At 40.9% G+C, this 27,123-nt stretch overlaps 1 protein-coding gene across 1 annotated transcript in view; it reads right to left on the reverse strand.

The window, feature by feature from the left end:
* Positions 1–515: 515 nt before the first annotated feature.
* LOC132523618 (histone-arginine methyltransferase CARM1-like) overlaps positions 516–27,123 on the reverse strand; it is a 263,342-nt gene continuing 236,734 nt past the window's right edge. The window contains exons 10-13 of the mRNA XM_060155028.1: positions 24,921–25,010; positions 22,897–23,034; positions 6,167–6,256; positions 516–766 (exon numbers count right to left, since the gene is read on the reverse strand). Coding sequence (XP_060011011.1) covers positions 757–766; positions 6,167–6,256; positions 22,897–23,034; positions 24,921–25,010 — 328 coding nt within the window. The 3' untranslated portion in view covers positions 516–756. The remainder of the gene's footprint in view (positions 767–6,166; positions 6,257–22,896; positions 23,035–24,920; positions 25,011–27,123) is intronic.

Here is a 27,123-nt window from a genome sequence, read left to right on the forward strand (position 1 = left end):
GGTGCTGACGTGACATCCATTTTTATAAGGGTTGTTAAGCCAGGGGAAAGCCCGCTCTTTAGAAAGATCATCTTTCACCACCATTTGAAGTGTGACATACAACAAATGTCTTAACGTAAAGGAGAGGCCTCACTGGTGTCTCACACTGTACATTTTTATTGTAAACCTAAGAGGACTGACAAAGGTTCCATCTTTATTTTCTTAACTACACACAGAGTCATCAAATATTGCCAATGAGGAACATTCCTGACATCATATTATTCCATGACCTGAATAAAGCAAAAATTCTTTAACACATCGCTGAGCTAGGCACTAGATATTTACTGAAAATATTTGCAAGAACAGATTAAAATTGCAAATAGATCACCCCTCACATGCTCTAATGTCATGTCATACATACGCATACGTTATAAACATGAGGTAGAATTTTGTTCAATTTCTTTTTTAAATACTTCAAAAATTAAAGCAATGCTGTTGGCTTTACTATAAAAAAAAAAAAAAGAAACAGAAAAGAAAATCATTGTTCGGCTACATGCAGAAAGCTGTTAAGGACCAGTCCAGGTAAAGAAGCACCAAGAAATAGATTTGTCAGTCAAATAAGGATGCACATTTTAAAGTTAAGGTGGAAAAAAGGAATTTAAATAAACCTAAACATCCTTGTAAAATTTAGAATGCATGTGAACATAGAGGATTAACTTGCATGTCAAGGGACTTCTCGGGCCTTCATTTACTTATGGCTTGGCTTGTCACTATCTTCTAAGCAAACCTAAAACAGAGAAGGTGATTCTATGACACTGAGTAATTAAATTCCACCAGATCCAAAGCTACAGGCAAGCCGGTTGTACGTTCACATCCCCTCCTTCCCTCCCTGCCCCCTCTTACTTCCTTCTTCCTGCTCCATGCTGTTTCCTGGAGTTTTTATGGGCAGCCTTAGATCTGTATTTACCCACTATATTTAGTGAGTTTGATTATGCATAGCCTAAATTCAGATCTGAGACGAGGATCCAGATTTTTGTTCACTGAAAGACTTTTTGCTTTTTTTTATAGGTTTACAGCAAAGACTAAGCGGCTTATTTCTCTCTTTTCTTGCTATTCAATAGGCTCGTTTTGCCTCAGGGCTTTGCCCTTCCTGCTCTCCTGTAGAAGGCTCTGCGGGCATGTCTGCCCAGGCTGGTTCCTTCCTGACATTTATGTCTTCACTCTGCGGCTACCTCTTTGGAGAGGCCTAGAAGATCACCTCACGTAAATAACACCCACCCCCGATCCCTGGCCTTGCCACTGTCCAGCACATCACTCTGTTCATTTGTTTTCTGCTATCCCTTTTTCATTCTTGTAAGTTTTTATATAACTAAAGTATTTTTATAGATACGGTAAAGTTCACCCTTTTTAGTGTCCAGGTCTGCAAGTTTTGACAAACACATAAAGACATACTGCCACGACTACAATCAAGACCTAGAAAAATCCCATCGCCCTGCACCATGTTCCCATACCCCCTTTATAGTCAACCCTCTCCCAACCCCAGCTCTGATCTGTTTCCTGTATCTACAATGTTCCCTTTGCCAGAATGTCATAGAAATGGAGTCACATAGTATGTAGCCTTTTAGGTCTGGCTTCTTTTCACTTAGCATAATGTAGTTGAGATCCAGCTGTATTTTACATGTATCAGTACGACATTTCTTCTGACTGCTGAAAATTACTCCATTGTATGGATGTTATTCATTCTCCATTTGAAAGACATTCCATCTATTTCCAATTTTTTGTGACTATAAATAAAGATACAATAAACATTCAAATATAGTTTTCATTTCACTTGTGTAAATACCCAGGAGTGGGATGGCTGGGTGACATGGTAAGTGAATTTTTAATGACAGAAGAAACTATTCAACTGTTTTCCAAAGTGGCTGTACCATTTTGTATTCCGACCAGCAATGAATGAGAGTTCCAGGAGCTCCACAAATTTCTCAGCACCTGGTATGGTCAGGATTTTTATTTTAGTCATTCTAATAGGTGTGTAATGGTATGTCATTATGGTTATAATGTGCACTTTCCCTAATGACCAATGATGTTGACCATCTTTTCATGTGCTTATTTGCTATTATACCTTCTTTGATAAGGTATCTGTTCCAATCTTTTGCTCTTTAAAAAAATCATTATTTTCTTATTATTTTTCTTATTATTTTTGAGAATACTGCATCACACCTTCTTTTTATATTCTGGATACTAGTTTTTTTTCCAGATAAATGATTTCCAAATATTTTCACCCAGTTTGTGACTTATCTTTTCATTCATTTTTAATTTTGATAAAGCTGACAGTTTATCATTTTTTTCTTTTCATGAATTGTTTCTGGTGCCATATCTATGAAATTACTGTCTAATCCAAGGTCACAAAAATTTTCTTCTATGCTTTACATTTTAATCTATGATCCCTTTTGAGTTAATTTTTAGAGATGGTGTGAGATATGGGAGGAAGTTTTTTTTTTTTTTTTTTTAATGGCATACTGATACCCAATCATTCCAGCACCACTTTTGAAAGAGTATCACTTCTCCATTGAGTTGCCTTTGCAACTTTGTTGAAAATCGATTGACATATACGTTTCGGTCCGTTTCTGATCTCTATTTCTTTCCATTCATCTACATGCCATCCATTCATCAGTACTGCACTGCCGTGATTACTGTAGCTTTCTTGTAATTCTTGAAATCAGGTAGACATTACTCTGTTTATCTTTTTCAGAGGTTACCACTATCTGAAATTATCTTATTTATTTGCTTACTTTCCTGATGTCTGTTGGGAGACATCAAACCATGAGACCAGGGAGTTTGTACCTATCTCATTCTCTCTTATACCCCAGCACTGAGAAGAGTGCCTGGCACACAATAATTACTTAATAAACTGGTTGAAAAAAAGCACAAAGGAAACCAATATTTAACTTGAGGAAATCAAGGGAACTTAGTATTTTGGGGGAAGAAGGGTCAAATTGTTTTGTGAGAAGCCATGAGTAGAACAGAGGCTTGGCTTGTGGTGTGAGCATGGAAGATGAAATGCTCTTTGGGCCATGGCATCTTGGTCACAGTTCTATTAGGAGCCATCAGGAGCTCCATGGGGCCACATTCATTCACTCATTCATCAAGTGTTTATCTAGCACCTAATGTGCTACATACTGCATTACACTGCATTATAAACGGCAGTAGGCAAAATCTTGTGTTCAAGGCATGTGGCGTTGCAGACAAATAAAATAATAATTGAGACAGAGTCATCCAGGTACCCTAAAAGTGGTTATTTGCACAGGGCTCTTTGAGTGATGTGCAAGGGGCATCTCAGCCAGCCTCGGGTTTGGGAGGCTTCTCAGAAGTGAGCAAACTTGATTAAGGTCTCAAGTTTCAACAGGAAACTTTGGGTCCTTAGTGGGACCCAGCTTTCCTTAGTGGGACTTGGCAACAGTACCTCAGAGCTCTCTCTCCTGGTGCTCTGAAGCAGCTTCAGCTGTTTCTGGGTTTGGGGCACCCGTGGTGGTGGTTTTATGGATTAACGCTCTCTTGGTGACCTCTACTTCTCCTGCGTGTCACTTATTGCAGTAATGATGATATAATTAATTATGCAGATAGCTATTTAATGCCCACTTCCCTCCCACTACAATGAGAGCTTCATGGAGGCAGGGGCTGCACCTGCCCTGGTCACAGCCGCATTTCCACAGCCCAGCACAGTGAGTGGCCCAGCCAGGTCCTGGGACAGACTGTGTGGGACCCTAATGATGAAGGACTAATCTCACAGTTCTTGGAAGATCTATTATGTTACCGGAGAACTTTCCCTCCCTGATAGAGTAGTTTTGTGCCTTTGCTCACTTTTAGGAACAGCTGTTAGCTCTTCTTTTATTTTCAAATTACTTTAAAATAATTAATAGTCAAAATAAAAGTCCCCCCGACACTGCCCAAGGAGAAAGAGAAACTTTCACATTATGTGTAATGGTGGATGCTCATGTGTTCAGCAATTAATTTGTTGATCTTGACATGTTTTTAGCATGTCACTGGTGGCCAGACGGTATTGGGGATCTGCCCAAACCCCAAAACGAATCTTTTGCTTTTGTGTGTCAGTAGGGCCTACTGTGCCCTAAAAATGGGCGGAATAAAAAAAAAATGGAGAGAAAGTTATTCTGAGGCTGTATTACCAATTGTTCCTCTGGGTAATGCCATTTATTTTAATTCTCCCAAATACACACATACAACACACACACACACACACACACACACACACACACACACTCTCTCTCTCTCTCTCTCTCTCTCTCTCTCCCCCTCTCTCACTCCCTCTCTCTCTCTCTCTCTCTCTCTCTCTCTCTCCCCCTTGGGCTGCTGCTTCTCGGTTGCTGCAATAGCAAACTGGAGTTGCATGTGGGGGAGGAGGAGAAGGGTATTAACACTGTTGGACATTTAACTAAGCACCTACTATATACCAAGTACTCGTCAAAAATTCTGTCAGTTAGCCCACATCTCCATTGAGGATACCGAGGCCTAGACATCAGGAAGGGATGGTGAAGAAATATACTCAAGATCTGTGATCCCCAGGGAAGTTACATTTTCAAGCACCTCATTTGCTTAATTAAATACATGAATCAGACTTGCTGCTGAGTGAGGGGAAAGGGGAAAAGGAAAGGTATCTGCCCCTTGCTCCACTGTCCATCTGTTTGACAGGGCTGTAGCCATCTTAGGCATCAGCAGACCTTTGACACTCTCACTTTGACCTGTGGCTACTGTGTTTATGTCTTCGTGCGAAGCAGGGGCTGGCCAAGGCCTGGGCCCTCTCTCCGTGGTTTCCTGGTTCAAACCTTGGTCTTGTGTGATGAAGTGGAAGGGGGACTCAGAGTTACTAGCTTATGTGGTTCTTTCATTCAAAAGTGGGTTTTCTGAAACCCTACAAGAATTCATTTGCTTTTCCAAAACCCAAATGATTCTGTTTGGAATGAACTACAAATCCACATCTATTTACTCAGAGAGAGAGCTGGTGAGCCGAGAACAGGAAGAAAAGAAAGTGGCATTTATTGAGCACCAGTTATGTGAACTACTACGTACTTGGACATGTTATGGATCCTTGCAATCGCCTGGTGAGGTATGCTGTTTATCCCATCTTACAGATGAGAAAACTGAGGGCTAGGCAGGTTCAATAGTACTGGTGAGTAGTCAGCCTGTTCTCTCCGAGCCCGAAACCTGTGCTCTTTCCTTAACATGGCAGGACTGTGCAAAGGGATGGGAGTGAGGACTTCTCTGTTCCCTCGGAATTCGAGACAGATCCATATCCCTAACTGGCAATAGGTTTCAAAGAGTCACACCGTGTGTGACAGCCTACATACAACATATACAATTACAGCCTCGCCTCCCCTGCTTCAAGGTCAACATTTCATTCTCCCATCTTGGCCAAAGAATTCTTGGTGTGGTTTCCTGAGTTTCCTCTTTTCTTTAAGCTTTTTAATACTATACAGACACGATGCCTTGAATTAAAGCCTTGGGGAGACATTAAAATATGAGAGAAAAGTCACTTTCTATTAAGAAGGTCAAGAGTGACTGTCCCGTGGTTTTGTGTGGCTGATTTCATGAGTGGATATTTAATTGGCTCATACTGAATAGTTATGCAAATGGGGAGATTTTCCACAAACATTTGTTGGATCCAACCCACTGTGGCAAGTTCTTCGTATCAGACAAAATCTGCACAGCTGCCCAAGAAAATTATGTCCTGACTTACATGCTCTCAAAAAACATCTAAAAAAATCTACTTTAAATGGACTCCTGTTTTAGGTGTATTGGAATAACTGCTACGTAAAATCATCCCATAGTGAATGAAGGGCAAAGAAGATCATCTTTAAACTCTACATTTTGCAGATGAGAAAACTGAATGCCAGAAGGAAAGTGACTTTACCTGAGGTCACACAGCTGTAAGGAGAATTCACTTTGTAGGACTCTCCGGCGCTGTATCAGGATCAGACTGTTCTATATAGATTTCTATTTAATGGAACATAAAACACTCAACTCCATATCGGGATCCAAGTCTCCTTAGAGAAGAACAGATGCTTTTTCTCCTCTTAGGAAAGATGGAATTATTCTAAACCTCTTTACCTAGTCATATGGTCAATTGAGATCCTATATACATAGGTGTCAAATGGATGAGGGCATTTCTTACCTAAAGAAAGGATTCTTTAAATCGAGGGTGTTCCCAGACCTCAAGCCTGTCTGGTTTACCAGCGCCACGATCTGAATGTCATAGCTCTGTCTGTAAGGCAGAAAAAGAAAACCAACATATCAACTCACAAGGCTGGTGTTAGCCAGTCACATATATTTAGGGCACCTTCTTTTTTCCTTTTTTTTCTACTTTTTTGAGTGCACCATGTGGCATGTGGGATCCTAGTTTGCTGACCAGGGATTAAACCCATGCCCCCTGCAGTGGAAGTGTGGAGTCTTAACCACTGGACCACCAGGGAAGTCCTGGGTATCACCTACGCATACCTACTTCACGCGGGTTTTAAGAGCATGTGTTTGGCATCTTATACGTTTCTGTATCTGTTTATTTGGATATGATTAATATTGGTAGAGGTAATTGAAGGCTTGTTTGCTTGCAAACTGTTTATTACAAGAGTCTGATAGCTATAATTTCTTGGTTTAAATATTACAAAGGTAATGGTATTTCTGGTTGATTAAAGTATTTTAAAAAAAAAGCTTTATCAATATCAACGGCAGAAATGGCTTTAAGTAACAGAGACCCTTTATGGGTCACCACTGATGTACCAAAACAATCTTAATCATGCGAGAATTGGCTAAGCTAAAACCTCAAACTGACGTAAAACAGCCAACAAATGTGATTGATTTTAAGAGACCCCAGACGAAGCCTCAAGCAATTACAGTGAGAAGCGGCTAATAATAACAGGTAATATGCTATATCCTTGATGACTAATCTGAAGGGGCTATGTTTGTGGGATTTTTATTAGTCATTCTCAAGAACATATGTATTTCTTTTGGTTATAAAAGGGTGACATACTCACTGTAGAAAAATAAGGAAAAATAGAAATAGAATCATCCATAATGTCATTAGACAAAGATTCCTTCAACTAGCATTGCAGAATATTTCCTTTCTATGTAATTTTCCCTACATTTATAAATATAAAATTTAAGCAAAATCATGCTTAAATTGCTTAAATAGTCCTTACCTCCTTATTTTATTTAACGTTAGCATTTATCCTATAATTCTCAACAATGTATTTGTCAATACCATTTTGTGGGTATAGTACAATTCATTTAGCAATTTCTCATTGTTAAATATTTATGTTTTTATAATAATATATTATTACTTATGGTAACAAAAATCTGGTTTTATGACAGAAATTCTCTGCAAAAGACATTCCTGTAATACATCTTTACGTACTATCTAGGATTATCTTGCTTGGGATAAATTCTTAGAGGTAGACTCACCAGGCTAAAGCATATAAAACATATTTAAGGCTCTCAAGACCTACTGCTAAAATATCTTCCAGAAAGTGTACCAAATTACCTCCTCACCTACAAAGCAAAAAACTACTAATTTCATTATACTTTTTCCAATTCTTAATATTTAAATGTTTGGGATTAAAATATTATTATTTTAATTTGAATTTCCTTGATAACCAGGCTTCTTTTTTAAATTCCAGAAATTAGTGAGTGATATAAATCCCTCCCTATCATTCCCAATAGTGGCCTGGGTAGGTTTAAATATAAGGTCAGATTCTGTGAAACCGGTAACTCAAGGTCTAGATTTTATTGAGGACAAACAAAATAAGAGGAAGACATAGCCATATATATATTTTTAAGCACTCATTTCTGTGGGCTTTTTTATATTTTTAAACATCTTACTTGGAGTATAATTGCTTTACAATGTTGTGTTAGTTTCTGCTGTATTACAAAGTGAATCAGCTATATGCATACGTAGATCCCCATATCCCCTCCCTCTTGCATCTCCCTCCCACCCTCCCTATCCCACCCCTTTAGGTGGACACAAAGCACTGAGCTGATCTCCCAGTGCTATGTGGCTTCTTCCCACTAGCTATCTATTTTACATTTGGTAGTGTATATATGTCCATCCCACTCTCTCAGTTCGTCCCAGCTTACCCTTCCCCCTCCCTATGTCCTCAAGTCCATTCTCTAGGTCTGCGTCTTTATTCCTGTAGAGTCCCTAGATTCATCAGATTTATTTTTTAGATACCATATGTATGTGTTAGCATATGGTATTGGTTTTTCTCTTTCTGACTTACTTCACTCTGTATGACAATCTCTAGGTCCATCTACGTCACTACAAATAACTCAATATCGTTTTTTTATGACTGAGTAATATTCCATTGTACACATGTGCCACATCTTCTTTATCCATTCATTGTCGATGGACACTTAGGTTGCTTCCATGTCCTGGCTACTGTAAATAGTGCTGCAATGAACATTGTGGTACATGACTCTCTTTGAATTATGGTTTTCTCTGGGTATACGGTCAACAGTGGGACTGCTGGGTCATATGGTAGTTCTACTTTTAGTTTTTAAAGTAACCTTCATAATGTTCTTCAGAGTGGCTATATGAATTTACATTCCCACCAACAGTGCAAGAGGATTCTGTTTTCTCCACACCCTCTCCAGCATTTATTGTTTGTAGATTGTTGGGTGATTCCATTCTGACGGGTGTGAGGTGACACCTCATTGTAGTTTTGATTTGCATTTCTCTAATGATTAGTGATGTTGAGCATCTTTTCATGTGTTTGTTGGCAATCTGTATATCTTCTTTGGAGGAATGTCTGTTTAGGTCTTCTGCCCATTTTTTGGATTGGGTTGTTTGTTTTTTTGATATTGAGCTGCATGAGCTGCTTGTATATTTTGGAGATTAATCCTTTGTCAGTTGCTTCATTTGCAAATATTTTCTCCCATTCTGAGGGTTGACTTTTTGTCTTGTTTATGGATTCCTTTGCTGTGCAAAAGCTTTTAAGTTTGATTAGGTCTCATTTGTTTACTTTTGTTTCTATTTCCATTACTCTAGGAGGTGGGTCAAAAAGGATCTTGCTGTGATATATGTCATACAGTGTTCTGGCTATGTTTTCCTATGAGTTTTATAGTGTCTGGCCTTACATTTAGGTCTTTAATCCTTTTTGAGGTTATTTTTCTGTATGGTGTTAGGAAGTGTTCTAATTTCATTCTTTTACATGTAGCTGTGCAGTTTTCCCAGCACCACTTATTGAAGAGGCTGTCTTTTCTCCATTGTATATTCTTGCCTCCTTTATCAAAGATAAGGTGACCATATGCGCGTAGGTTTATCTCTGGGCTTTCTATCCTGTTCCATTGATCTATATTTCTGTTTTTGTGCCAGTACCATACTGTCTTGAATACTGTAGCTTTGTTGTATAGTCTGAAGGCCAGGAGCCTGATTCCTCCAGCTCCGTTTTTCTTTCTCAAGATTGCTTTGGCTATTCAGGGTCTTTTGTGTTTCCATATAAATTGTGAAATATTTTGTTCTAGTTCTGTGAAAAATGACATTGGTAGTTTGATAGGGATTGCACTGAATCTGTAGATTGCTTTGTATAGTAATTTTCACAATGTTGATTCTTCCAATCCAAGAACATGGTATCTCTCTCCATCTGTTTGTATCATCTTTAATTTCTTTCATTGGTGTCTTATACTTTTCTGCCTACAGGTCTTTTGTCTCCTTAGGTAGGTTTATTCCTAGGTATTTTATTCTTTTTGTTTCAATGGTGAATGGGAGTGTTTCCTTAATTTCTTTTTCAGATTTTTTCATCATTAGTGTATAGGAATGCAAGAGATTTCTGTGCATTTATTTTGTATCCCGCTACTCTACCATATTCATTAATTAGGTCTAGTACTTTTCTGGTAGCATCTTTAGGATTCCCTATGTATAGTATCATGTCATCTGCAAACAGTGACACTTTTACTTCTTCTTTTCCAATTTTGATTCCTTTTATTTCTTTTTCTTGTCTGATCACTGTGGCTAAAACTTCCATAACTATGTTGAATAAGAGTGGTGAGAGTGGGCAACCTTGTCTTGTTCCTGATCTTAGAGGAAATGGTTTCAGTATTTCACCATTGAGAACGATGTTGGCTATGGGTTTGTCATATATGGCTTTTATTATGTTGAGGTAGGTTCCCTCTATGCCTACTTTCTGGAGAGTTTTTGTCATAAACAGGTGTTGAATTTTGTGAAAAGCTTTTTCTGCATCTATTGAGATGATCATATGGTATTTATCCTTGAAGTCGTTAATATGGTGTATCACACTGATTGATTTGCATATTGTGAAGAATCCTTGCATTCCTGGGATAAACCCCACTTGATCACGGTGTATGATCCTTTTAACGTGCGGCTGGATTCTGTTTGCTAGTATTTTGGTGAGGATTTATGTATCTATGTTCATCAGTGATACTGGCCTGTAGTTTTCTTTTTTTGTGACATCTTTGTCTGTCTTTGGCATCAGGGTGATGGTAACTTTGTAGAATGAGTTGGAGAGTGTTCCTTCCTCTGCTGTATTTTGGAAGAGTTTGAGAGGATAGATGTTACCTCTTCTCTAAATGTCTGACAGATTTTGCCTGCGAAGACATCTGGTCCTGGGCTTTTGTTTGTTGGAAGATTTTTAATCACAGTTTCAGTTTCAATGCTTGTGATTGGTCTGTTTATATTTTCTCTTTCTTCCTGGATCAGTCTCATAAGGTTGTGCTTTTCTAAGAATTTGTCCATTTCTTCCAGGTTGCCCATTTTATTGGCATAGAGTTGCTTGTAGTAATCTCTCATGATTCTCTGTATTTCTGCAGTGTCAGTTGTTACTTCTCTTTTTTCATTTCTAATTCTGTTGAGTTGAGTCTTCTCCCTTTTTTTCTTGATGAATCTGGCTAATGGTTTATCAGGTTATTTTATCTTCTCAAAGAAACAGCTTTTAGTTTTATTGATCTTTGCTATTGTTTCCTTCATTTCTTTTTCATTTAATCTGATCCGATCTTTATGATTTCTTTCCTTCTGCTAACTTTGTGGGGGTTTTTTTGTTCTACTTTCACTAATTGCTTTAGGTGTAAGGTTAGGTTGTTTGTTTGAGATGTTTCTCGTTTCTTAAGGTAGGATCGTATTGCTATAAACTTCTCTCTTAGAACTGCTTTGCTGCATCCCATAGTTTAGGGTTGTCGTGTTTTCATTGTCATTTGTTTCTAGGTATTTTTTGATATCCTCTTTGATTTCTTCAGTGATCTCTCAGTTATTTAGTAGCGTATTGTTTAGCCTCCATGTGTTTGTATTTTTTACAGATTTTTTCCTGTATTCATATCTAGTCTCATAGCACTGTGGTCGGAAAAGGTACTTGATACGATTTCAATTTTCTTAAATTAACCAAAGCTTCATTTCTGACCCAGGATATGGTCTAACCTGGAAAATGTTCCATGAGCACTTGAGAAGAAAGTCTATTCTGTTGTTTTTGGATAGAATGTCCTATAGATATCAATTAAGTCCATCTTGTTTAATGTGTCATTTAAAGCTCGTGTGTCCTTATTTATTTTCATTTTGGATGATCTGTCCATTGGTGAAAGTGGGGTGTTAAAATCCCCTATTACTATTATGTTACTGTTGATTTCTCCTTTTATGCCTGTTAGCACTTGCCTTATGTATTGAGGTGCTCCTATGTTGGGGGCATAAATATTTACAATTGTTATATCTTCTTCTTGGATTGATCCCTTGCTCATTCTGTAGTGTCCTTCTTTGCCTCTTGTAATAGTCTTTATTTTAAAGTCTATTTTGTCTGATATGAGAATTGTTACTCCAGCTTTCTTTTGATTTCCATTTGCATCAAATATCTTTTTCCATCCCCTCACTTTCAGTCTGTATGTGTCCCTAGGTCTGAAGTGGGTCTCTTGTAGACAGCATATGTACAGGTCTTGTTTTTGTATCCATTCAGCCAGTGTATGTCTTTTGGTTGGGGCATTTAATCCATTTACATTTAAGGTAGTCATCGATATGTATGTTCCTATTACCATTTCCTTGATTGTTTTGAGTTTGTTTTTGTAGGCCTTTTCCTTCTCTTGTGTTTCCTGCCTAGAAAAGTTCCTTTAGCATTTGTTGTAAAGCTGGTTTGGTGGTGCTGAATTCTCTTAACTTTTGCTTATCTGTAAGGGTTTTAATTTCTCCATCAAATCTGAATGAGATCCTTGCTGGGTAGAGTAATCTTCACTGTAGGTTTTTCCGTTTCATCACTTTAAATATGTCCTGCCACTCCCTTCTGGCTTGCAGAGTTTCTGCTGAAAAATCGGCTGTTAACCTTATGGGGATTCCCTTCTATATTATTTGTGGCTTTTCCCTTGCTACTTCTAATATTTTTTCTATTTAATTTTTGATAGTTTGATTAATATGTGTCTCTGCATGTTTCTCTTTGGGTTTATCCTGTATAAGACTCTCTGTGCTTCCTGGACTTGATTGACTATTTCCTTTCCCACATTAGGGAAGTTTTCGACTATAATCTCATCAAATATTTTCTCAGACCCTTTCTTTTTCTCTTCTTCTTCTGGGACTCATATAATTTGAATGTTGGTGCGTTTAATGTTGTCCCAGAGGTCTCTGTGACTGTCCTCAATTCTTTTCATTCATTTTTCTTTATTCTTCTCCCTGGCAGTTACGTCCACCATTTTATCTTCTAGCTCACTTATCCATTCTTCTGCCTCAGTTATTCTGTTATTGATTCCTTCTAGAGTATTTTTAATTTCAGTAATTGTGTTGTTTATCACTGTTTGTTTGCTCTTTACTTCTTCTAGATCCTTGTTAAATATTTCTTGTATTTTCTCCATTCTATTTCTGAATTTTGGATCGTCTTTACTCTGAATTATTTTTCAGGTAGGTTGCCCATTTCGTCTTCATTTATTTGGTCTTGTAGGTTTTTACCTTGCTTCTTCATCTGTAATACATTTTGTTGTTTTTTTTTTTTTTTTTTTTGATGGGTGGTGCTATATTCTTGTCTTACTGCTTGTTTGGCCTAAGACATCCAGCACTGGAAGTTGCAGGCTTTGGATACAGCCGGGTCTTGGTGCTGAGATGAGGACCACTGGGTGGCTTCACTCTGATAGATATTCCATGGGGTCTGAGGTTCTCTGTTAGTCCAGCAGTTTGGACTCTGAGCTCCCATCACAGGAGCTCAGGCCTGACCTTTGGCCTGGAAACCAAGATCCCACAAGTTTCGTAGTGTGGTTAAAAAAAAAAAAAAAAAAAGAATAAAGAAAGAAAGAAAGAATAAAAAAGGAGCAGTACAATATCAAAGAATAAAAAACAAAATAAATTCAAAAAGATAAGAAATATATTAGGAAAAATAAAACTATAATTGAAACAACTGCAACAAGGTAAAATAAAACCAGAACACATAAAATAAAAAAGGGGAGGGGGGTGGGACAAGCCAAAAGGAGAGAATAACAAAGTATAAAGAATAAAATGAGAAAAATAGAAGATTAGGAAAAATAAAAATATAAAACAATCAACAACAATGAATCAACAAGGTAAAACAGAACCCCAATCTAAAAGAGAAAAAAAGAAAAAAAAAATCTTTGCCTATGGGGGCAGAGTTTAGGTGGGGGTGGAACTTAGGCAGGGGTGGGGTTTAGGGTGGGGCAGGACCTAGGCGAGGTGACGTTCAAGCATGGGGCGGGCCCTCTGCTTAGGACCTGTGTGGAAGGCGAGAAGCAGCACATGGAGAGGAGGGCCTCTGGAATGTGGAGTTCTGGAGTTTGGAGGTAGGGCCCTGTGTGAGGGTGTGTGGGTGGGGTTTAGGTCCAGCGCGTTGGAGGGGATCTCAGAGTGTAGAGGTGGGGCCCTGGGTGGGGTGTAGGGGTGGAGCTTGTGTTCTGCGCAGCAGGAGGGATGCTCCGAGGGCAGAGGGTTAGGCCCAGGACCCCAACAAGCTCCCCAGTGCCTATGTGGACAGGAAAAGCACTGGTCGTGTTCCCTTCCATTCCTCCACGCACTGCCCCCACCGTCTCCCCCACGGTCTCCCCTGTCCCCGCTGGACCCCTAACCATGGGTGGTCCCGCTGGGTGTAGGAACTCCTCCCTTCCCCCAGCTGCCCATCAGGGGTGCCAGTCCCATAGTCCAGCCTTTACTTCTGCTCCCCCTTCCTTCCCTCCCACTCCCTCAGGACCTGCAGGGCTGGAGGGGACCTGGGTGGGCAGAGGATCAGGCCTAGGATGTCAGCAGGTTCCTGGGTACCCAAGTGGGCAGGGGAAACCTGGCCACACTCCATTTTGATCCTCTGCCCTCCCAATGGTTCCCCAATTTCCCCCTTGGGGCGTGGGATCCCTTCCCCTCCCCCAGCCGCCCCTCAGGGGCGCCAGTCCTGTCCTGCCTCCACTTATTCTCCCCCTTCACTCCCCCCATGCCCCACATCCTACCCGGTCGCTGGGGGTTCCTCCTGTCCCCTTAGGTGCCCATGGTCCCCCACTGGTGCCTGGTAGGTGCCCTAGTTGTGAGGAGATGCAAACTCCGCGTCCTCCTAGTAGGCCGTCTTGACTCCGCCCCTCCATAGCCATATAGTTTTAAAAATGTCCTTTGATCCTATTTCATTTCAACTCATCTGACTTGGAAATTTTTGTTTGTTTGAAAATGTCTCTTCCATGATACCCACATCCAGTAGTTCACAGCATTTGTGATACCTGAAGGCAGACTTGAGAACTAGACATTGAAACAGTGAGCTCCTCAGGAAAGGGCAACCTTTGCTGGCATCGTAGAAAGGCTGACAGATCAGCCTGGCAAACAAGTCAGGGAGGGACACACCAACACATTTCACGAAACAGAAGACACCTTATTAACAATACTTGAAGTAATTAATGTAGAACTTAGAGCATAAACTGAGCACTCGGAAGTATTTTCAGATGTGTGTGTCTGTGGATGCGCAGAGTCAGACTGGTCGCAACTAAGAACTGGACGGTTCCTGCTGTGATTCGGAAGAACAATCAGTATGTTCTTGCTGCGGGGTCTTCAGCAGGGCTCTTTTTCATATACTAAATATGATAATATTGCCACTTTATACTTTTTACAACCCACTCCTCTTCTTTACCCCTCATCAAAGTCCTATCTCCCTAATGGAAGGAAAAAAGAGCTTCATGTCCTGCCATGGCTCAGTGCGGTCAGTGAAAAGTTCAGATTTGTTCCTTCACTGCACCTAAGTGTGCACAATAGTTTCCCCCTAGAATTCTTTCCGCTACAGCTGTCTGAATCCATACCTTGTGAGAGGTTTTGTCTTCGCTGAAGTCCAAGGTGAAGCAGTCTCATGCTGAGCATTATAGCAGCAGCACTTGAAGCTTCCAAAGTGTTCATTCTTCGGTCAGCACGTCTTCTAGTTTTATAAGCCACGCATCTCATCAAAGTCTCTGCAAACCAACTTCTCTGGCAGCACACCTGAGCACAGCAGACCTTCGCTAGGGATCCAAAATTTTTAAATTTTGTTTCAAAACATTTTGGCACAGGATAAGCAGCTGAGCTAGATCCAGCGATAAGCCATATTGATTTTTTAAATTCTTTTTAGTTTTATTTTTGTGTCTTATAAAATGCACACTGTATGAATTTCTGTATGTGTATATGTACACAGACCTATCTATGCCTGTGTGTATATATATATAGTGTGTATATATATATATATATATACACACACACACACATATATATACATCCATATAGGTCTATCTATAGCACTTGGTTTTGTATTTTCTACTATTATTACTGTAGTACATTCACATAATTAAAGCTTTTTCTATATATATTTATTTTATTTTTGGCTGCGTTGGGTCTTCGTTGCTGTGTGCGGGCCCCCTCCAGTTGTGGCCAGCTGGGGCTACTCTTTGTTGCGGTGCGTGGGCTTCTCCTTGCGGTGGCTTCTCTTGTTGCGGAGCACAGGCTCTAGGCGCACGGGCTTCAGCAGTCGCAGCACTCAGGCTCAGTAGTTGTGGCTTGTGGGCTCCAGAGTGCAGGCTCAGTAGTTGTGGTGCACGGGCTTAGTTGCTCCGTGGCATGTGGGATCTTCCTGGACCAGGGCTCGAACCCGTGTCCCCTGCATTGGCAGGCGGATTCTCAGCCACTGTGCCACGAGGGAAGCCCACATTCACATAATTAAAAGAGAAATGTTAGTGTACTTGGGGAACACATGCATAAAGTGATATTACTCATAGGTGCGCATAATCAACTTTGGAGACCATTTCTGTGAACTTTAGGGATATAAATTTCATAAACTGCATAAAAAAGAGATGTTCTCTTTTACTGTCCAGAGCAATAAAATGAATGACAACTCAAGAATGATGGGAGGCTGTCAGAAGTAAAATGCTACCAATACAATCATAAATGTTCCTGGCAGGGAAGAAAAGGGCAGTCATTGTCACACTGGTGTGGTTGCCCAGGGAGTTCTCCCAGGAGGTCAGAGTTTAAAAGAATATTTGATGATAAGGGAAGGGGAGGTCCAATCTAAGGCAGAACAAAGAGGCAGCCCCTTACTTAAAAAATAGTGTGAAAACCCTGACATTAAGGAAGTGCTGAGGTTTGCAGAAAATACCAAGGAAAACAATTTTAAGACAAAAAAAATCTGATGAGATACAATGAGAGTAAGAAAGAGAGCAAGGGAAGAGGAAAGGGAACTAATGTTTACTGTGGACATACGTGTTAATTACTATACTATGTTTTCTCCCTTAATATCTGCAAAATCCTAGTGAGACAATTATTATACATTCTACTTTATAGATGATGATGTAAGGAAACTGGGGTGTTAACAGAGATTCATTAACTTGCCCAAGATCACTCAAGTAGCAACCAGTATGGAAAAGAGACTGGACAGAACCGGGCTACATCCAGACTCCAAAACCTAGTCTCTTTCACTACACAAGGGTGCTGGTCTAATAAGATACAGAACTTCCTCCCTTTCTTCCTCCTGCAAAAGCACTGCATGCCCATGGTATCTCCGCATCTTCTTTCAGTTGTGCTGGGCTACATTTTTAATCATAGAGGAATCATCAGCATATGACCCCATCATTCCGGTAGTCACTCCACACCACTGCTGAATCTCTGGAATGTATTAAGTGAGGAGGGGCACCATAGAATACGACTCAGGCCCTCTTTTGTGGGAGCTCACATATAGACAAATAACAGCAACATAACAAAGGCGCCATGATGAAAGTGTAGAGGGCTGTAGGAGGGAGCCCTGGGAGTCATGAGGCAGGGGTGTGAACATGGTTTGCTTTGCTTTCTTCTTGCCTATTGGGGGAATGAAGGAAGGGAGGGTAGAAAAATATGACTGATAAGGATGAAACCCAAGATACGTTAGAAAAAAGGAGCGGGAGAAGAAGATGACTTAAATTCACTCACCTAATTACACCCTGAGATACCTTAAAATATAAATATTTGAAAGCAAATGAACGTTATCCTGGTTTGCACAAAGCAGAAAAGGCAAAGTCCAAAACTCCAGGCAGATGCTGGTTACTGCTCCTTAGCACTTTTTAAATAACTAGTCATTAAACAGGTGATGTATAAGGATTTAGGAATAAAGTGGTGACTTCCAGGAAGAACTGGGTATAAGTTAGTATTTCTCACTTTTCCTCCTAGAAGCACTCCCCAAACAAGGAGAATAGAAAGATACTGCAGACCACAGACCACTTGTTCTGTAAAACTGGGAGAAAGATATATCTGCCATCTCCAACTTAGGTGTAAGGGCTGCAAAAGCACTTGAGATTGATTGTAAGCTGTATGGGAAAAAGTACAGAAGTGCAAAGAGGGGCAAGACAGTCCAGGGCCAGCACATCTCAGAAGGTACTTACACAAATACACTACCTGCAGATACATCTTCTGGAACACAAAAGCTTTATTTCTTGTAACATGATGTGCAGGAATTGGGGTGAGCAAGGCTACTGGGCAGAAATTCTCATGGAACTGGAACATAAAGAATTATATAAAGAATCACAAGAGGAGCCATATTTGCAGGAAGCAGTATGACTCTGTAGCAGCACAGAAGGAGAGAAAGTGTGAGTTGAGAACAACAGCATGAAGACGGTCACATTTCTCCCCACCATAGGAACTTCTTTCTTGTAAATTGCTGTCCAGAAAAGTCTCACTAATTGGCTGATGAACAACCATGACATTAATACAAAGATGTTGTTAGAAAAAAAGCAGAAAAAGAGAAATTTTACTAACAGCTAAAAAAACACACAGTAGATAAATGATGGCACAAATTGAAAAATGTGAGCAAATATTTTGTTACAAATTTTTAAAACTGCAATGAAGCCCTTACCTCCATGAAGGAAGTGATAATGTTTATGAAGGACGACAATGATGCACAAATACCGTAACTCAAGGCAGAGGAGGAGAACGATCTCAATGTACTGATATGGAAATGTATTCGAGATGTATTGTTAAGTGAGAAAATTAAGATGTAGCAAACAGGTATAGAATGTTGCCATTTAGGTATAAAAACAGAGGGCAAAGTATTCCTACAAGTACAGTATTTTCTAACTGTATATCCAACATGAAACTCTAAGAGATACACAAGGAACAGTTAATGGTGGCTTCACGCTGGAGCAGGAGGAGGGGAATGAATGGGGTCTGGCACCGGGATGAAAACTTTTCACTGTAAGCCTTTTTTTTTTTGGCGGTATGCAGGCGTCTCACCACTGTGGCCTCTCCCGTTGCGGAGCACAGGCTCCGGACGCGCAGGCTCAGCGGCCGTGGCTCACGGGCCCAGCCGCTCCGCGGCATGTGGGATCTTCCCGGACCGGGGCACGAACCCGTGTCCCCTGCATTGGCAGGCGGACTCTCAACCACTGCGCCACCAGGGAAGCCCACTGTAAGCCTTTTTGTACATTTCTGTTGTGTACAGTGTAACTATATTATCTATTAAAAAATTAAACAGCCATTTAAGGAGATAGAAAGTTATGAAAACTAGAGATATAGCATAGTTTCACAAAAGAATAGTAATAGCTGTGTCCAATTACTTTCATTTCCCTTTGTGGCAGTGTTATTGGACTGGGCAATGAGGGTGAAACTAGAGGTCAAGCTCATCTGGAATCACATTCAATAAAGGTTGGTTCACATTTCCTCTGGCCTGGATGGAGGAATGTGGGCTGGATATGAGCACAGGTGGAGGCATTTTGAGCTGCTTCCAGGCCAGATCCAAAGGGTGTAGATTAGGCTATGCAAATTTTTAAAATTTTTTTTGGGGGGGCTTTATTGAGACATAATTGAGATATAACGTTGTGTAAGTTTAAGGTAAACAACACATTGATTTGATACACTTACATATTCCAAAATGATTCCCACCATAGCATTAGCCAACACCTCCATCATTTCACATAATTACCATTTCTTTTTTTCTTGTGAGAACATTGAAGATCTACTCTCTTAGCAACTTTCAAGTATATAATACAGTATTATTAACTATAACCACCATGCTGTACCTTAAATACCCAGAACTTATTTGTCTTATTTCTAACATAGCTTTATATTAATTGTGGAATAGGCCTCTGAATCAATATCTTATTTATTTTATATTTTAAATTATACAGTACAGTTGACTGCCGCCCCCCTTTTTGCTGTACAGTTCTGTGAATTTGAACACATGTATAGATTTATGTAAATACTGCCACCACAATCAGGATGTTATTATTCCTTTGCAGTCACACTGTCTCCCCACCCATAACCCCTGGCAACCACTGATCTGTCTCCATCACTATAGTTTTGTCTTTTCAAGAAAGTCATACATATGGGATCATACAGTATGTAACATATTAAGACCGGCTTCTTTTGCTCAGGATAATTAGGCTATGCAAATTTTGAAGGAAGGTTGACACCCCGGGCCTCTCTCTGCTTAATAATTTTTAAATAAAAGTTTGCCTATTAAATTTGCAAATGATACAAAATGGTAGGACTCACTAACATGCTACCCAAAAAAAATTTTTTAAGTAAGTAAGATAATCCATTGGCTCTAGTAAGGATCTGAAAACAGCATGATAAATGCATAAGCGGAATAAATGCAAAAACTTGAATTGAAGCTGACAAAAATCAGCTGCATACTAGGAGAAGGGAGAAATGACTTAAAGGTCATGTAAAAATATACTTTTTGCTTTTAATAATTTAAACACTCAAGTAAGATGGCCCCTAACTTAATTTAAACTTTAAATTAACAGCAGCGTTCACTGTCGATTTGTAGCCAGCACTTGCCAGGACATGTATGCTGCCCTGTATTTAGTTTTGGAAAACTATTTTATTTTGTTTTTAAACATCTTTATTGGAGTATAATTGCTTTACAATGGTGTTAGTTTCTGCTTTATAACAAAGTGAATCAGCTATACATATACATATATCCCCACATCCCCTCCCTCTTGCGTCTCCCTCCCTCCCACCCTCCCTATCCCACCCCTCTAGGTGGTCACAAAGCACCGAGCTGATCTCCCTGTGCTATGCAGCTGCTTCCCACCAGCTATCTATTTTACGTTTGGTAGTGTATATATGTCCATGCCACTCTCTCACTTCGTCCCAGCTTCCCCTTCCCCTTCCCCGTGTCCTCAAGTCCATTCTCTGCATCTGCGTCTTGATTCCTGTCCTGCCCCTAGGTTCTTCAGAAACTTTTTTTTTTTTTTAAGATTCCATATAGATGTGTTAGCATACGGTATTTGTTTTTCTCTTTCTGACTTACTTCACTCTGTATGACAGTCTCTAGGTCCATCCACCTCACTACAAATAACTCAATTTCGTTTCTTTTTATGGCTGAGTAATATTCCATTGTATATATGTGCCACATCTTCTTTATCCATTCATCTGTTGATGGACACTTAGGTTGCTTCCATGTCCTGGCTATTGTCAATAGTGCTGCAGTGAACATTGTGGTACATGACTCTTTGAATTATGGTTTTCTCAGAGTATATGCTCAGTAGTGGGATTGCTGGGTCGTATGGAAGTTCTATTTTTAGTTTCTTAAGGAACCTCCAAACTGTTCTCCATAGTGGCTGTATCAATTTACATTCCCACCAACAGTGCAAGAGGGTTCCCTTTTCTGGAGAACTATTTTAAAGGGGACATTGAGACCCTGCGTATTTCCAGAGGGAAGGACTTAGAATTTTAAACTATTTCAAAATCACTCTTATAGGAGGGAGGACTTGAGGATGTTAGCCTGAGGACAGGGAGACCAGGAGTATATTCAGTAAGATGCTCCTAATACTTGAACAACTGGCATTTGGAGGTTGGAACAGACCTATTTCTTTTGAATTCAGAAACATAACTAAGATCAATGAGTTGAATCTACAGGAAGTATCAATAGATCTGTGATCAACAGCAAGAATAATTTTTTAATAATTAAAGATGTCTAAAGTAGAAGAAAGTAGTCAACAGTCAATGACTATATGGAAAGTCATAACCTTATAAGTAATTAAAGAATTATAAACCAAAACAACCAGATGCAACTTTAAACACTTATTTTGGAGTCTATTGGATTTGCAAAAGCCATAGAGACAGTTATCATCCAGTTTCAGGAGAGACGTGGAGAAAAGAGTTTGCTTATCTGTTGCTGGTATGAGTGGAAATTGGTGCAGTCACTGAGAACGGTAGGATCTAGTAGACTGTAACATGTACCTACCCTTTGATCCAGCATTTCTATTTTTAGGCATCTCATTTAGAAATATTCATGTCACTGTGCAAGCTCTACGTTCAAGGATACTTAGTGCAGAATTTTTTGCAATGGCCAAAAAAAAAAAAAAATTGGAAGCAACCTAAATGTCAGTGAATCAGGGATTTTTAAAAAGACCTTATGGTATATCCATGTCCTTGGCTGTTCTGCACTTATGAAAAGAACAAAGCAGATCTATCTGTACAGATTTAGGACTTATTACTAAGCGAAAACTTAAGTTGCAGACTGCTAGTGTAACCTTCCTATAAAACAATAACAACTCTACAACGATGTTTTTGCTGGTACATACACCAAAAATGACTTGAAAGGATAAAGACTAAGGGCTCACATCTGGGGGATGGGGTGAGGGTGGGAGCATGGCTGGACTCTAGACACTTTTGTAGTTTTCAACTTACATGTGAACATGTTTGGTTTTTGTCATGAAAAAAATAAAGACTTTAAAAGTGGAAGGGTTGATTGGTGAGGTAGTGAGCTCTCTGTCACTGGAGTGTTTAAGCACAGGTCCAAGGAAGGTGGTGGGGGTGGGAGTGCCGGTAGGGAGGGAAGAAAGTTGGATGAGATGACCTCTGAGTACCCGTAATATCCTGAGAGTCCTTGAGCTCCTCTATGCCTTTCTCCGCTAATTCACCCAGGAAAAGCTCCAACAAGATGAAAGAAAATAGAGCCTTCTAAAAATGAGGTAAGTCAAAGTATTCACTGCTGAGACCTCGTGAGTCCATTACCAGAGAGAAGCAGCCGGTCCTGCCTCACACACCATGAACCACCCCTGCAGTACTTTCCCCCTGCAGTACAGATCGATTTCCCAGTACTAAATTTGGGGATGTGTGGCTAGACAGATGGAAGTAAGGCCAGGAAGCTGACGTGGGTTTTAGAGCGCTTGATAATTCAAGTCTTTGGCAAGTGCTCCCATAAGCTGATGGATTTCTTTCCTTCCTTCCTTCCTTCCTTCCTTCATCCCTCCCTCCCTCCCTCCCTCTCCCTCTGCAGTCAGGTGGGGAACACTGCCCTTGACTTATCTTAAGTTTTTCTTCCTGGCCGTGCTCAGTGCAAGGTGACGTGTGCCCTGCAGGCTTTGAGGCTGAGGGCATCTCAGCAAACTCAGCCAGGCCTCTGTAAAGGCTGCTGTCCATTTCTGGTGCTGGAGTCTCAGGGCCCTGCCAGCTTCCTCTCGCTCCCACCTGTCAGCGCCCAGGAAACAGGCGGGATCCGTCGGTACTCTCCTGCTTACCGTTTATTGGCCACAAACAGCACTCTCCCTGAGAGGGTCTCTCCTTCCTTGGCAAAGAGAGGAGTCTGAAGAAGGCACCGCACCTGATACCAGTGAGTCAGAGGCTCAGTGGGCGCTGTTGACAGCCAAACTGTTACCCTGTGGGGCAAGGCAAGAGTTAAAAGCCAGTTAGGCTCCAGGCCCACATTAATGGATTGAACTGGGGACAAGTGGTTTTCATTGTGTATTAACTCATGGAACACTTTTAAGATGTGAATAGCTCAATTTATTGAGCAGTTACTATGTGCTGGGTACAGTGCCAAGAGCATTATGTAATTAGCCCATTAAATCCTATAACAACCCTACGGAGTCAGGCCAGGCTTCAAACCCAGGCACTTGGTCACTCTATCAATCTGTATGGCTATGTCAAAGTTCATTAGAAGCCTGATAACAGCAGAGTTAAATTGGGAATTGATTTGTTGGAAAAGTCTGGCAGGGTGAGAAGTCTGGAGTGTAGCCTCTTACTGTCTCATGCCCACCTGTTCAGGGGTCCTGATGGGGTTTCTGGAAGCAAGAAAAACTACGGGGGCAGATGGCCTCTACTGCCCTTCAAGCCCGGACATTGCGTGTGTGTCTGTGTGTGTGTGCGTGTGTGTGTGTGTGTGGACATTCTGTGTGTGTGTGTCTGTGCGTGTGTGTGTTCAAGTTGATGTTTTTCATTTCATATGAAGAAGTGGGGACACCCTGCTGGTGCTTTGAATGCTAGGGTCACCTGTCCTGCGATTAGGCAGTGGTCATGGGCTTGCAGGTAGTAAGGTGCACACTGAACACGGGGAAAATTGCTAGAGAGGACATTTTGCCTTGAAGATTTTCGGGGGGTAATTTTATATAATTTAACTGCTAAGTAATATAAACCACCTTTATATCAAAATATATATTCAGCTGTATGACGGAGTAGAATGCAAATGTTCTACAGCTTTTTAAGACAAAGCATTTAACTTCAAAGAGATTTCCCCCTTGAAGTGGGTGGCTTCACGCTTATCTCCCTTACGCTTGCAGAACAAATTCGTTTACTTGGGATGTTAGTGGGGGAGAGTCTGAGAAATAGATGCACAGATTCCTTGAACACACATGCTGTGTGGAATAGGAATGACTCGTACATTGTTTCCTTTCTCTCTGATTGTCAGCCCACACAAGGCTTCCAGGGATCCCGGCCTCCCCTGAGTCCCCCAAGCCCCCTGAGCTGCATCACAGACCCAAAGACACGTCTTTCTCAGTAGATGCTATGGAGAGCCTGGATGTTTTTATAAGAAGTGGAGGAGAGTGTACTGTCAGTTTTCCTTCTGCCTGGTCGCGTGGCCCAGATCAACCCTCACTGCTAGCTGGGACACATGGAGAAGCCTGGGAAGAGAGCAGGGGTGTCAGGAGGAGAGCAGAGACTTGGGGTTCATAGGAGCAGCACAGCCCTTAAAAGCACACCCAACACTGACAGTCAACTAGTAGGTGGTCTCTCCCCTACAACTTGCAAACCTTTCCAGTAGGGGAGAGAGGAGTGCACAGAGGGGGAAGTTACCTAATGCCGCCTGCCTGATCATTGAAAAAGGATTCTAGATCGTGAAATGGAAACCTGTGAACCAACATGGGGGAAAGTATGATTTGAGATATGACTCAGACACAAGAGGTTCTGTAACTAGGTGTGATGGAAACAATGCCAGGGGCTGGCCTCCCCCATGCCCCCATCTATTGTGGAAAAGAACAGGCTGGTTGATAAAGCACAGGCCCTCTTCTGACTCCTCCAAAGCCCAACACAACTGGCCTAAGAGTATTTTAGCCAGAATTGATATGGCAACTACGGAAAACTGTCTTATTTTCATTTCACTCTAAAATCTAAAAGTAACATTAACATCAGTGTTTATTTTCTGGAAATGTGGAGAAACAAATATTACGGCTGTTGAGCTTAGTTTTTTAAAACCTTTAAAGTTATGGGGACAAATAGCAGAGGATGGCATGGGAGAGAGTAGGTAAGGAAGGGGTATGATACCTACAGAGAGCCAACAAAGGCCACGTCGAACCAGAATGCCAGGCCGTGGATGAGGCCAGACTGCGCAATCTGAAACACAAACGGAATTTCTACTCTGCAAGGAAATAAAAAAAAAGAAAGAAAGAAAAAAAGAAACACTTGGAATTATTGTTGTTGTTGTTGACAGACATAATGGATACACTTGTGAGATCAGTGGGAACATTCACAGAACATTTTCTTTTTCTCTTAAGCGCTCTTGCTTTGGCAGCAAGATTCTCTTAGTGGGTGATTAATGCTTGGGTGATGCTGCACATTTGAGAAGGCTGCTTCTCGATGAAACTCTGCAAGGACCAGCCCACTGTGCTGCAGTGACCCAGAACTCCACAGGGCGAGTGCAGCATCCGGAGCTGGGTTGGACCACTGAACAGGAGGATGACTCAGGACATAGCTGACAACCGTCCTTCCAGAAGCCAAAACATGGGCTGTGGCAGCTCCCCTATGCAGCTGTTCAGAAGGGAAAGGCTACTCAGGCCCCTAAAAGATGAAATGGACCACAAGGGGGGAACATCAATCTCAGAAGGTCACTGTCATAGTTCATTTATTTTTCAGGGAGGCAATTTAACGTCCCACCAGGCTACAGCAAGAGTCATGCAGAAGTGGCCATCGCTGATGCCAAATGCAGAGTAAGTTGGAAGAGAAAGAATGTTGGAAAAGATACAACAAAATCTACAAGCTGGACCTGTTTTAGCTGTGGAGCTTTGGTAAGTCACTTAATTCTCTGAGCCTCAGTTTCCTCTTTTGTTGAAGAGTGGCAAAATCTCTCTTCTACTTCCCTTTCATGGTTCTTGTGTGTGTCAAGTGGGAAAAAATGTATATGAGAGTGCTTTGTAAACTTCAGAGTATTCCACAATTAAAAGATGATATTATTGGTCCACTGCTGGGGCTGTACTGCTCCAGGGAGACACATTTTAGTGAAGGTGCTAGAGATTTTCAAAGGAAAATGTTATTTTTAAGATTATTTGCATTTATGGTGCCTCCAGAGGCCTAACTTCTTCTACCCTGCAGTAGTCAAGAGCATTTCTGGAGTTTTCCATTATACTTGTCACATTGAATTTGTTTGTTAATGCACTGTAATTATTCCCTCCCACTTTTGGAATTCCCCTAAACAGACCATGAGCTCCTCAACGAGAGACTTAAGAAATTACTTAATGTATCTGTGCAAGCACCAGTACAGTACCCAGCACAAAGTAGAATCTTAACAAACATTTGCTGAATCAATGCAACAAATGAATGAATGACATCTCTGAAACGCCAACAAAGACATAATTTTCAAAAAATTCCCTGACTCAGGAGGCAGCTCAGAGCAGCAAATAAAGCCAATGGAAGTCAATTTTGTCTTGATCTGTGGCAGTAATTAGACTTGTTCCCAAATGCCACTTCTCTTGCTCTGAGCACACAGTAGTATTGCATTCATCCACCCTCTTGTGCTTAGGTACTGCCACGTCATTTGCTTTGACCAATTAAACGTGAACAGAAGTGAGCTGTGTCATTTCTGGGCAGAAGCTTTTACTGTCAGTACATGCTTTGCCATGCTCTTTCTTCTTCCTCAGTAATCAGCCTTGTTACAGACAGAGGCTGCTGCACCAGCCTGATTGCTGGGGTTGGCGATGCTGCATGGAGCTAAAGCTGGTGCACATGAATAAAACAGTGTAGGGGAGAAAGGCCCCTGTGTTATCACAAGTCACTGAAGTTTGGTTTTGTTACTGCAGCACGCTCTAGCCAATCCTGACTGACAGAGCATCTTTTGTCCATCATGACCTCAAGATAGGTGATGGTTTGAGTTAGCCAGCTGTACCTTCTGAAGTCTGACTCTTGCTTCCTCGGTAGTCCAGGCAAATTATAACCTAGCTGGGTCTTACATTTCTTACCCAGAAAAAAATACAAATATCAATCTTCTCAGGCAGAAAAGGGTAAAATACTAATGAAAGGTCATCCGAAGGGGATTCATATCACCACCTGAGAAATGAGTCTTCATTTCAGAGTCTCTTCAAGTGGAAAAAAGAGGGCAAAAACTAACACTTACTGAGGGCCCTCTTTGAAAATGAGCCAGTGCATGTAAAATTCTTGGCATGTTACCTATTATGTAGTAAGCACTCAACAAGGTGTAGCTCCTCTTCTGGTCATTATTGTGGTACTGGCCTGGGTGAGCGGTTAAAAAGCCCAGACTC

Source organism: Lagenorhynchus albirostris, chromosome 7, assembly GCF_949774975.1.
Source record: "Lagenorhynchus albirostris chromosome 7, mLagAlb1.1, whole genome shotgun sequence".
In the NCBI taxonomy this organism is placed as follows: domain Eukaryota; kingdom Metazoa; phylum Chordata; class Mammalia; order Artiodactyla; family Delphinidae; genus Lagenorhynchus; species Lagenorhynchus albirostris.